General features: G+C 39.3%; 1 protein-coding gene across 9 annotated transcripts in view; it reads right to left on the bottom strand.

The window, feature by feature from the left end:
• USP28 (ubiquitin specific peptidase 28) overlaps positions 1-13,280 on the bottom strand; it is a 56,458-nt gene extending 43,178 nt beyond the window's left edge. For 7 of the 9 annotated variants that reach the window (XM_059930362.1, XM_059930367.1, XM_059930369.1 and 4 more), the window contains exon 1: positions 13,161-13,280. In XM_059930362.1, coding sequence (XP_059786345.1) covers positions 13,161-13,217 — 57 coding nt within the window. In that variant the 5' untranslated portion in view covers positions 13,218-13,280. Of the gene's footprint in view, positions 1-1,548; positions 1,642-2,583; positions 2,599-13,160 lie in introns of those variants that run through there. The other 2 variants (XM_059930364.1, XM_059930365.1) reach the window with 2 other exon arrangements.
• Between the last annotated feature and the right edge of the window lie 9 nt (positions 13,281-13,289).

The following is a 13,289-nucleotide window of genomic DNA, read 5'->3' as shown; positions in this document are numbered from 1 at the left end:
CATTCTGAAATGCCAAATGTATTGCTCTTTTAAAAGCTTAATCATGGAAAATGCTTTTGGCATTTGTGGACAAAACATGAGTAAATAGCAAAACTACAAATACATAAAACATTTAAATGTAATATTCTAGCCTTAATGGACGCTTCAAGTGCCTCAGGTTTCTCTCTGTGAGCAGTACGTAAGTAGGTCATTATAAGGAGTCCAGGGAATTTGCATGGATGTGAAGATGTGCTATTTTAAGCTTCACTGCACATGCCATTTGTGTGTGTCATTTTTCACTGACATTAAGTTTCCAACCATGTAATTAACAAACAATACCACCAATGTCATATTTGAAACTTTAGGTTTGATTGCTTAAAAAAATGTATAGATAAAGCTAGAATTTTCTGAACTATAAATACAATTGCAGAGGGAATAAAGTATGGAATGTTTTCTCTTCATTAATCTGAATCATGGAAAAACCCTTCTTATTAACTTCCAGCTACAAGATCAGTTTATAACCCTTTTCAGCCTTAAAGTCTTCAACTGACAAGTGAACACAGACAAGTTAACACAGAACACCTATTTACAAGTAAGCTTTTAAACCATTTAAACAATTGGCTGGCCCAAGTGAAGACACAGTGATCTTACAGAAGAATACTGAAAACGAAATAGCTCAGATTTAATCCAGCGAGAAGAAACCTAATTTATTCTTAACATTGTCCTAGAATGAAGCCCCGATTCAATACTTGATGCTTGACCATTAACTGTCTTTCAGTTAGTCCTATGTCTCCAAGAGGCGGTCTAGCTCACTGCCAGCTGTAATAGAAACAGTATCCTCTGTTCTTCAACAGCTGAGGGCCCAATGCAACACTCAAGCAGCACACCACTAGAAATAACGAACTGAAACACCCCTGTACAGTCCTTGGAAAAGCATCAACAGTCTTTCTGTTCTAGTCACAGGTCATCGTCATGGGCTAGAAATGGAACCCTACGCTGCTGAGCCCAGCAGTTCTGGAGGCTGTGAGTCTGTCAAAGGCAGTCACCGCCTGGGCACTGCTAGAGCGACTCTCACACTAAGAGGTATCCAGATTTAACCTTGGAAAACACTGAAAACACAGCATGTGATTTTTAGAAAAATAAAGTATTAAAAAGTTTGTTTCCAAACAAATTCAAATTCCATTGATCGTATTGTGTAAAAGTGTGTGAATCTATATAGGTCAATCATAACCAATTTTCTAAAAAATCCAAATCAATGTACCCAAAAAAGGGTGGAATAAAAGGAAGAGGAAATGGGTAGCCTATCAGCCCTGAACTGGAACCAAGAAGGTAAGAGCGGGATAGACAATCACATCTTCACCTCAAATTACTCTGTGTACCAACGGATGCAGGAGTCACAGAAGACAATCCCAGTTAAAAAATAGCTCACACCCACTGCTTACTTTTAGCCAGGTGCTGTTCAAAACACTTCATATGTATTAACTCATTTAACCCTCCTAACAAATCTGTGAGATAGACACTGCACCCATTTGACAGAAAACTGAGGCATAGAGAGGTTAAGTAACTTACACAAAGTTATTGCTAGTAAGGGGTGGAGCTGGGATTTGACCCCAGGCTGCCTGACTTCAGAGTCTGCACTCTAACCTCTATGCCATGCTGTATCTGAGAAGACAAAGAAAACAGGCAAGAATACCTATTTAATGCAAAACAATGCAAACATTTTATTCTTATATTTTGACCTTGATCTCTGCATCTTAACAAGTTTCCTATTTTTATTTTAGCTGCCCTTATATAATCACAATTTTGATTACTCAGTAGTACAATCAGTTCCAAATAAGCTATCATTAGGAAATAGAGAGGTAAACACTATAATGGATGGAATCTAAGGTGCCATCAGTTATAAAAAGCACCATTATTTTATGCACCACCAAAGATAAAAACGGCTGCCACTTAAATGCCTTCATGACAGTGAAGTGTGACGAAGTCCTTCATGACAGTCCTAGGAGCCAATGCCTTCATGACAGTCCTAGGAGACACATGAATCGGTCACATCAGCTTCTTGTAGTTCCCAAATGTCTCATTTATGTTGAGAAATAGAGCAATTCACCCTACTTCCAGGTGCACTGCCTGGCATGCAATAGATAATTCTTCGGCATATTTCTCAGCGACAACAACAAAAAGCTTAAAACACCTATAGTATCTTCCTTTCTGAGGTCCCATAATGCACTTGATTGTAGCTTTGCAAGAAAATTTGAAACTGTAATCATTCCTCCAATGACAAATATTTTACTTCACATGAAATCAAATCTGTACCCTGCTGTTCTATTTCTATGCCTTTCTTCATAGTTTTTTCGATCTTTTTAAAGCCCTTTTAAATGGCAAGTAAACTAACCGTGCGGTACCAAGAGTGCATATAACCCGACTGCCATGACAGCAGGAACAGCTATGACTCAGCCCACACATGCGCAGACTATGATAACTGCACCACATGTGCTACTTGGATGATAGTAAATGTAAGGACCATCTCAATTTCAGAGATCCCAGAAAGCCAAATAAATGCTAATCAATGAAATACGGTATTGAAATGATAAATAATTTACTAACCATTACATTTGGCTGTAGGTTAAAGTCCCACTCCTCTGTCTCCACTTTGTAACAGGTAGCAGTGGACATTAACACATCTAGAATAATACACTCAGGAAAGGAAAATAAACTCTTAGTTTCCCTTTTTTAAAAGCTATTGGGCAGAGATGACAGCTACATAAAATCATTTTGTACGGTGTCAAGAACGACGTTACATTCATCTTACCTCCTTCAAGAACTCTGGTCCCTTACTATTCTCTCCCTCTCCCATGTTGAGGGAACGAATGAGCCTGCGAAGGAATAGGACTTACTGGCTTTACCTGGTATTTCTCACCATGTGGTTTCCTAACTGTTTTAAGTGAAATTCCTGCCTCTGTAAAGGCAAGAGTCACACAACACACTACCTGATTTGAATTAGCCATAGGACAGTGCTACTAACAATTGTAACTAACACTTACTGAACACCTTTCTGTCAGGAACCTTAGATGCCTCACACACACATGTAATCCTTGGAACAACCCTAAAAAAGTTAAGAATCATTATCTTCATTGTGCAAATTAGAAAACTAAGGTTTACAAAACCTATTTTGTCATCAAATGTCTTGAATTAAAAGATTAATCAAAAAAAACTAACAGTCTGAATACCAAGTTTCACAAGGATTAAGCTATGCTAGTGATACACATAAACAACTGCTATGATGTGACTCAGTCTTATAAATATTTAGGTAAACCTAAATTCTCACACAGACAACGCAAATCCTGATCAGTACTATATATGACCTGTTAATTTTACCACAACAGACAAGCTAAGCTCATTAGGATCCTACTGTATTACTAACTCACAGTTTCTTCTGGAACTTCACAGGAAGCTGATTTAAATATTAACTTCACCCTATGATGCTAAATATAAAGTACACACCCAACATGAGACAAGACAAAGCCTGTGCTCCAGTCATAATGAAGTCAAATAACTGGCAAGAGCCAACATGTTTGCATTTCCTTAGCTAAATACACATTATTTTCATAAAACAAAGAGTACTCTCTTTTCTTGCCCAGAGGCAGTGAAAAAAGACAGGCACACACAAATCTCTAGAAAGAAGGAACTCAAGCTTTCCGACCTCAACTACTCCGTGGTTTTGGTGCAAAACTTCTCAGGACTGAGGTTTTCTTAAAGCAAAGACAATAACTCACCTTACAGTAAGCAATAAACAGGATTAGTCACCCAGTAAAACATTAAACTATGAAGTTTTATAGTCCTAATCCTACTGCAACTAAATTAAAACTCTTTGATCAGCAAATTAGTGAGATTACTAATCTCACAATCTTCAAATACCCAGTTTAGCACTGTGATGAGGTGCTTTCTAGATTATTCCATTCCTTCAAACAGGGATGCTATTTTCATCATTCTGATGCACACATTTCCTGATCTCAACTGTCTATTTTTACAAAGCCATTTCTAAATTTAAAACTAAGTACATAATTGATAAATGTTACTTTACTCCAAAGAACTACCAAGGTGTGCCTAATAAAATTCCCTCCAAAGTTAAAGATCTGGTTTTCTAATTTTAAAATTAAACTTAAATACCCAAGGAAAGCAAAGGAATAACTTTAGGAGTCAAAGAAAATATAGAGCAGCAACTCCAGAAACCCAACCTACACAACAGGGTCTTAACAACACAGTCTGAGACTGCCGCTAACCTTTCCAACTTTCACGAAACAAGGAACAAGTCCACAAAAGCCCTGGTATTTTTTCACTTTTTCTCCCAGCAACAACTCCATGTTGGTCCAATTTACTCATAACATAGAAATCTAAAGTGCCTTATGACTCTACAATTGACAAATAGCATTTTTTTAGTGGATGAAACTAAATCCCCCGAAATGGGCTACTTGATAACTTATTTTAATGGTGCAAAAGTTAGGTACGGGACGAAAATCAGTTTCAGTTCATCAACTGGCTTAAAGTTTTTAAAAAGCATTAAAAGTTTTTAAAAGTTAGCCAATTCTAAATGGTATAGAGGGGTTTAAACTAAAATTAAAAGCAAGAAAAAAAAGAACTAATCATTATTTACTCAAATTTTTTCATCTTTTTTTTCCACATTAACTGAGCAGGAAATTCTAACAGCACAGAAAGATATAAAATGAAAGGGAAATTTCCCTCTTCCTCCCATCCAGTCCCATTTCCCAGGAGTAACCACTATTAATAGTTTCTGACATATCTTTCCGGAAATGGTCTATGCACACAAATATATTCTTTCATACTATACATCCTGTCCTGCACCTTGTTTTTTTTCTTATTTTTTATTTTTTTATTTTTTTTATTTTTTATTTTTTTTATGGCCGTGTTGGGTCTTCGTTTCTGTGCGAGGGCTTTCTCTAGTCGTGGCAAGTGGGGGCCACTCTTCATCGCGGTGCGCGGGCCTCTCACTATCGTGGCCTCTCTTGTTGTGGAGCACAGGCTCCGGACGCGCAAGCTCAGTAATTGTGGCTCACGGGCCTAGTTGCTCCGCGGCATGTGGGATCTTCCCAGACCAGGGCTCGAACCCGTGTCCCCTGCATTGGCAGGCAGATTCTCAACCACTGCGCCACAAGGGAAGCCCCTTTTTCTTACTTTTGAATACATTAAGACAATATTTTTTTCATTTCTTTAAATACATATGTGCCCCAACTAAATACAACAAACGAGACCAGGAAACTGTTACAATAAGGTCTTATGAAATGTGTCTTCAAAAATTAAAGAAAATGCCATTCAGCAATCTACTGCTAAGGTTTATTGAGAAACTAAGAAAATATGGGAAAAGATATAAGAAATCAAGTTTACATGGTTATAGTTTTAGAAACCTAACAGTAAAATTTTAAGTTATTATTAGATGGGCCTCAGTGTGTAGTTTCCATTTTTGATAAATAACAGGGACCAGAGAGGTGATGTGGGATTGGATTATGAAGGGTTCTAAATGTCAGGATGAGTTTAGACTTGATCTAATGAACAATGAAAAATTATTACAGGTTCCTCAGCAGGGAAGAAATATGAGGGGTAAAAAAGGTACTTTAAGGGGATTCATCTAGCACATGTCAACAACTAGTTTAAAGTGGGATGAGCCTAGGGAAAGAAAGCTTAACCATGAGATACAGGGCTACTGAATAAACCAAGTGTGATGAGAGAGGTAGGAAGCTGGCAGGAGAAATGGAAAGGTAGAGTATACTCTGCACATCTCAAAGAATGAAGAGATAAAGCTTAGCCAAATATTTGAAAATGGATGCCTAAGAGAACGTGATTGATGAAGACATGAAAGGAAACCAGTAAAAACCAACCAATGTAATATGCCACACTAACAGAATGAAGGGGATAAAAACACAGTTATCTTGGTCGATGCAGAAAAAATCCAACACCCTTTGATGATAAAAACAATCAGGAAACTAGGAAGAGAAGGTCATTTCCTCAACATGATAAAGAGCCTTTATTAAAAAAAACTCACAGTTAACATCATTCACAATGGTTAAAGACTGAAAGAGTTCCCCCTAAAATCAGTATGAATACAAAGAAGCCCACTTTCACCAATGTTATTCAACATTATACTAGAAGTCCTAGCCAGAGCAATTAGGCAAGAAAAATAAATAAAAGGCACCCACACTGGAAAGGAAAAAGTAAAACTATCTCTATTCACAGATGACGATATATAAAATCCCAGAGAATCCACAAAAAAGTCACTAGAGCTAATAAATTAATTCAGCAAAGTTGCAGAGTACAGGATCAACAGGCAAAAATCAGTTGTGTTTCTATATAGCAGCAATGAACAATCTGAAAAGGAAATTTAGAAAACAATTACACTTATAATAATATCCAAAAGAATAAAATACCTAGGAATAAATTTAACCAAGAAGGTGAAAGACTTGTACACTAAAAACTACGTAACACTGAGAAAGAACTTAAAGGAAACGTTAATGAATGGAAAAACATCCAAGTTCATGGATTGGAAGACTGTATCAGTCAGGGTTCTCCAGAAAAACAGAACCAATAGGGCACATGTGTGTGCAAGCGCATGAAGAGACCCTGTATTCCTAGTTTCCTGTGTGTGTGAATTAAGAAATTTATTATTAGGAATTGGCTCTTGGGATTATGGAGGCTGAGAAGTCCCAAGATCTGCAGTTGGCAAGCTGGAGAACCAGCCAAGGGTGTCATTCCAGTCAGATCTAGAAAGCCTGAGAACCAGGAGAGCTGATGATATAAGTTCCAGTCTGAGGGCAGGAGAAGACCTGCACCCAGTCAGGTAGGTAAAGTTTCCTTACTCAGCCTTTTTGTTCTATTCAGGTTTTCAGCTGAAGGGGTAAGGCCCACAGACACTAGGGAGGGCAATCAGCTTTATTCGGCCTACCAATTCAAATGCTAATCTCATCCAGAAGCACCCTTGCAGACATACCCAGAATGATGTTTGACTAAATGTCTGGGCACCTCCTGATCTAGTCAAGCTGACACATAAAACTAATCATCACAAAGATTTAATATTGTTAAGATATCAATACCACCCAAAGTGATCTACAAATTCAGTGTAATCCCTATCAAAATTCCAATGGCCTTTTTTGCAGAAATGGAAAAGCTGATCCTCAAATTCATATAGAATTTCAATGGACCCTGAATAGCCAAAACAATACTGAAAAAGAACAAAGTTAGAGGACTCACACTTTAAGATTTCAAAACCTACTACAAAACTACAGTAATCATGACAGTGTAGTACTGGCATAAGGACAGGCATATGGACAAATGAATAAGAATTGGGAGTCCAGAAAAAAACCATACATCTATGGTCAACTGATTCTTGACAAGGGTGTCAAAACCATTTGATGGGGAAAAAATATTCTCTTCAAAAAATGGTACTGGGGGTGCTGTAGGGATAAGATTGATGGTGTTTAAGAGTACAAACTTGTAACAAGTACTAAAATAGTCACAGAGATTTAATGTACAGTTTATTGAACGTAGACAATAATATTGCACTATAAGTATGTTATATGATAAATATCATTACAGGAGCAAACATATTATAATATACAAATTTACCAAAATAACATGATGTACACCTTAAATTTACACACACCACAAACAAAAATGGTGCTAGGACAACTAGATATCCATTTCCAAAAGAGTAAAGTTTGACCCTTACTTCACACAATATTCAAAAGCTTACTCAAAATGGATTAACAACCTAAATATAAGAGCTAAAACTAGAAAACTCTTAGAAGAAAGTTAAAGGTAAATCTTCATTATCTTGAATTTGGCAATGGATTCTTTTTATATTATACCAAAAGCACAAGCAACAGAAGAAAAAATAGGTAAGTGGCACTTCATCAAAACTAAAAACTTTTGTGCATCCAAGGACATTATCAAGAAAGTGAAATGACAACCTACAGGATGGGAGAAAATATTTTCAAATCATAAATCTGATAAGGGTCTAGCATCCAGACTATATTAAAATTCTTACAATTCAAACCACCAAAGACAAACAAACCCAATTCAAAAATGAGCAAAGGACCTGAACAGCCATTTCTCCAAAGAAGAGATACAAATGGCCAATAAGCATAAGAAAAGATGCTTAACATTAGCCATTAGGAAAATGCAAATCAAAACTAAATGAGGAAGTGAGAGAGTGGCATGGACTTACATATACTACCAAATGTAAAATAGATAGCTAGTGGGAAGCAGCTGCATAGCACAGGGAGATCAGCTCAGTGCTTTGTGACCACCTAGAGGGGTGGGGTAGGGAGGGTGGGAGGGAGACACAAGAGGGAGGAGATATGGGGATATATGTATATGTATAGCTGATTCACTTTGTTATAAACCAGAAACTAACACACCATTGTAAAGCAATTATACTCCAATAAAGATGTTAAAAAAAACAAAAGCAATAATGGACAATAACAAGTGTTTGGGGAGGATGTGGAGAAACTGGAACCCTTGTGCGTTGCTGGTGGGAACATAAAACGGTACAGCTGCTGTGCAAAAGTCTGGCAGTTCCTCAAAACATTAAACATAGAATTACCCTATGATCCAGCAATTCTACTTTTAGGTATATACCCAAAAGAACTGGAAGCAGGACTCAAAATATTCGTACGTGAATGTTCACAGAAGGACTATTCATAAAAAACAAAAGGTGGGAACAACTCAAATGTCCACCAACGGAAAAACAGATGAGATGTAATTGATACATAGAGTTGAATACTAGCCGTTATTGAAAGGAATGAAGTACTGATACATGCTATAACTTGGATGAACCTCAAAAACATTAAACTAAGTGAAAGAAGCCAGACACAAAAGGTCACGTACTATACAATTCCATTTACATGAAATATCCAGAACAGGTAAACGCAGAGACAGAAAGCAGGTTGGTGTTGCCAGGGGGAAGAGGGGAGGTGGAATAGGGAGTGACAGCTTAGCGGGTTTTCTTTTGGGGTGTTAAAAATATTTTGGAACTAGATAGAAGTGGTGGTTGTGTAATACTGTGAATATACTAAATGTACACTTTAAAATAGTTAATTTTATATTATATGAATTTATTCAATTGAATAAAAAGGGAAAGCTTTGCACAATCGACGCACGCACGTACACACACACACACAAAAGAAGAAAAAAGACACCAGGCAAGTACTAACTTGGGCTGGAATACTGAAAAAGGAAATATTTGTTTAGGACATCTCAAGTTTAACCTGACTACCAACCATCATGCAGCAGCTGCCAGCACCTATTCACGCAGATCTTTAATTTGACTTTGAATGTCTGGTATTTTGACCTCCCTTTTGATTATAAAGTCTTGATGGTGGAAATAGCACTAAGTAGCCCAGATTCTTAGCACACATTAGCCTCTAGGCAAATTTCAACTTTCTTGAGCATCAATTTCCACACCTGGAAAATAAAGTATACCATAAGCCTTGACAGCACTGGTGTGACTATGAAATGAAGTAATGCATACAGGAATTGTTACTAAAATGAAAAACTGATTTTTAAATGTAAAATATTGTGACCTGCCCATCTAACAAAACTCATCTAGAGGTTGTAGTAAAAATACTGATATCCTAGGAGAAAACTGCCTGTGCTATGGTTTTGGTTTTATCACTTACTAGCTGTGTCACTTTGCAAATTCTACTTCCTAGTCGCACTAAATTTTACTTCATAGGGTTGCTATATGGGTTCAATGAGAATAAATGTTAAAGTGCTTCATAAATTGTCAAAAAAGTCTGGATGCAGGACAAGTACAAGCTGGCTACAGCACACCCAAACTTCTGCATTTCTAACAAACTCCGAGGTGATGTGGATGCTGCTGGTCCGTGGACCATATTCCGAGTCGCAAGGAAGCAGAAGTCAGTGAAGGTGCCTGGGGGTTAGGCTCGGATAAGGAAGCTGTAAGAAAACTTAGGCATGTGAGGAGAGACATCTAAATCAGGGTTTCTTAAGCTCAAAATTATTGACATTTGGGGCCAGACAGCTTTTTGTTTAGGGGGGACTATCCTGTACACTGTAGGATGTTTCGCAGCATCCCTGGCTTCTACTGGAGCATTCTCCCCCAGCAGTCACAATCAAAAAGGTCTCTAGACACCAATGATTTAGATCCATCTCTAAGAAATGAAGGGAGAAGGGAAGGCTACCTCTTCCATTGAGAGAAAAAGAGATGATGAAGAGGGGGGGAAAAAAAAACCCCAAATATGAGACAGAGAGCTCTTAAGGTATCAGCAAGCTCAGTTAAGTAGAAAGCAAGGTTATCTATTTAGAAAGAGTGCAGGGAGGACTGAAAGTTTAAAACATCAGGAAGAGAGTTCTAGAGAGTAATAGAAAGGATCTGACCCAAAACAGTGGGTCCACTGACTAAGAAGTAGGATCAGGGATTTCCTGGGCTCCTTGGAGTCAGAAGTGCCTGGGTTCAATCCTGACTGTACCACTGACTAGCTTGGTGACCTTCGGCAAATTATTTAACAAGAAACAAGAAAATTTCCTGGAGTTGTCATAAGTACTGAGATAATATATGTTAAATTCGGAGCACAGAGTGTGCCATATAGTACATGATCAATTAATGTTATCTACTACTATTATCAGCGTCATTATTTTCCTTGAAAAATGTTTCACTTGGCTATTGCTTTAAATTTCTTGGATGAAACAAAACACATGGAAAGATCTTGCCTGGTGAGGTATTACTTGTCAATGTGTTTTATAAATTTCCTGAAAGTACTGTGTGAATAGGAACTGTCTGTAGCTGGAGGCATGAGAGTTGTGGAAGCCAACCAAGCATTGACTTACTGATGTTCCAAAAATCACAATTAATGAGACAAGGTAAAAGAGGGTGTAAAGCCAAAAAATCAAAAGAAAGCATTAAATTTTCACCGAAACTGACAGGTTTTCACAGGGCTTCAGTTAGCAGAATGTGTGATGAGCCCTAGTATAGCTGCCAAGGACCACAGGTTTCTAAGAGCCAAACTGACTTCAAGTTGTTTAACCTACAATAACAGTAAACATTGCTGCTGGTTTTCATCTAAGTCAAGAATTGATTGAAATAGCACTCTCTTTTAGACTCGAGTACATACTGAGAACATATTTCAAGAGTACTACATTTTTCTTGCACTCAAATCTTGTACGGCTATAATGGGTTCTGCCTGTTGCATGTACAAATGACCAATAATGGAAGGGAAGCATTCTAGGTTTTAAATAGATTCTGAGTGTCAGGGGAGGAGCGCTCCCCGCAATTAAGAGCAATTAAAGATCCTTTAAGGGCAACGTAGAATGCTTCAGAGAATTCAAAATAGAGTCCATTCTAACATGAAACTTATGAAGATTAGGAAGAAGATATTAAAATCTTTCCTCTGAGATGTGAAAGGTAATTTCCTCATCTAAGACTCCTTCAGCCTAGCCTGCTAACTTCAAGCATTTTACATTAGCAAAAACAAAAAGGGCAAACATTATCAAGCATTCCAAGCTTATCATCTGTCTGTATGGGGCGAATCACTGAGAAGAACAGTAAATGTCATCACTCTGCAGGTTGCCAGGAATCAGGGTCCTCCAGCTAGCCACAGCCACTGGAGTTCCAAAGCTTTCCAAAAATAGCTATGACTTATATACAAGTGTTCATCAAACACCTCACATATGAACTCTTAAACAGAGAGTGCTGAGACAGTGGTCACCTATCAAACTGCGGCAGAGGTAAATGCAGCTGCTGCTGACCAAAAGGCACATGGTGTCAACCAATGAATTTAAATGACTTGCTCTCCCTTAAAATAGTCTCTTCATGACTATATCAACATGACTGTCTCAAAGCTAAGATTTTCCCACCTGTTTTTAACTCACCGTCCTAAAAACAAATAGAACTGATCTCTGAAACCAAAGGAAATCCTGACTCAGGTTCCAACAGGCATTGGTAAACACCTAACAATTTTTCTATTACAAATCAGCACATGAAACACCATCTGCCTATTCTCATTTTGGAGTCCACGACCCGGAGGTATCTTTTACTACAGGAGTTTCAAAAGTAAGTGCGGTCACTTTACACACTATTGGTCTCCCGAGTGCCTGAAGAGGAAAAACAAAAAGGCATAGAAGGTTTCTCACGTGGAAGTCTCTGACAGCTCTGTACTGTAAATATTTTATGAAATTCCTCACTTCCAAACTCGCATTTAAATACTTGGTACAGGGTTCCAATTCTGTCTTGAAACAGCGCAGCACTTGACGGGTGACAGGTAGTCTTAAGTTATAACATTCCAAAGTAACATTAGAAGACTTTCTCAAATTGCCCACTTCCCAAGTTTTTTTCGCACAGACATTAGCCGTTTGATTTTCTCTCAAACCAGTATTCTTTTACTCTCACCACCTTAGCCCAGAAATCCTCGTATTGATTTCAATCTTCTTAGATAACAGAAAAGGGAAAGCATTATCAGCATACCTTGTATTCATCGCGCTGTTCTGTTCCTCCCCCTTCCTTAAAAATCTAGAGTGATGAATGCAGTAATTGGGAAGGCTGCCTTCTGCTTAAAAAAATAGGGGTGTGTGTGGAAGGCATGAAGTGGTAACAAGGACCCCTGGTCTTTCACACGGTGTAGATAAATCCTGGCTTTAACTTAGATAACTTCGGTCTGCTTTAGACTCTTAGAACAGCACTGCCCTAAAACGGATTCGAAAACAAAAACAAAAAACAAAAACCACCAAACCTGCCCCTTTCGGAAGTTTCTCACCCTTGGTGGGGGGCCAGGAGCGCTCTTCTTAGAGATCCCTTATGCAGACAGCCCACGTCCAGCCCTTTATATTTGATTTTCCAAATTAGCTAATCTCCCTCGAACTTCAGCCCGTCCCCGAACCCGAAGAGAGTCCTCAATCTCTGCGACCGAGCCTTGCAGAGACTTCACCCTCCTCCTCGAGCCCCGGGGCTCACCCCGGCCGGCGCGCCGCCCTCTCCCCAGCCGGGCCCGGGCGCCCTCCGCAGACCCCTGCCGCCTGGCCCCGAGCCCGAGCCCCGCAGGCCCGCCCGCCCGCGCCCCGCGCCGCTCCCGCGCCGCTCCCGCCCCGGCCCCGCACCCCCTACTCCCGCGGGACCCGGAGCCAGCCCCCCGGCTCCCGCCCGCCGCCGCGGGGCCCACCGAGCCGTGGCGGTCGGCTGCTCCGGCCGCGTCGTCCTGCTGCAGCTCCGCAGTCATGGCCGAGGCGCCCCTCCGCGGGTAACCCGCCTCCCGCCGCCGCGGCCAGCCCAGCCTCGCCGGAGGAGGAGG

The sequence above is a fragment of the Balaenoptera ricei genome, chromosome 8, assembly GCF_028023285.1.
Source record: "Balaenoptera ricei isolate mBalRic1 chromosome 8, mBalRic1.hap2, whole genome shotgun sequence".
NCBI lineage: Eukaryota > Metazoa > Chordata > Mammalia > Artiodactyla > Balaenopteridae > Balaenoptera > Balaenoptera ricei.
Note: the sequence above shows the minus strand (reverse complement) of the source record. Positions and strands in the feature narration are given on the sequence as shown.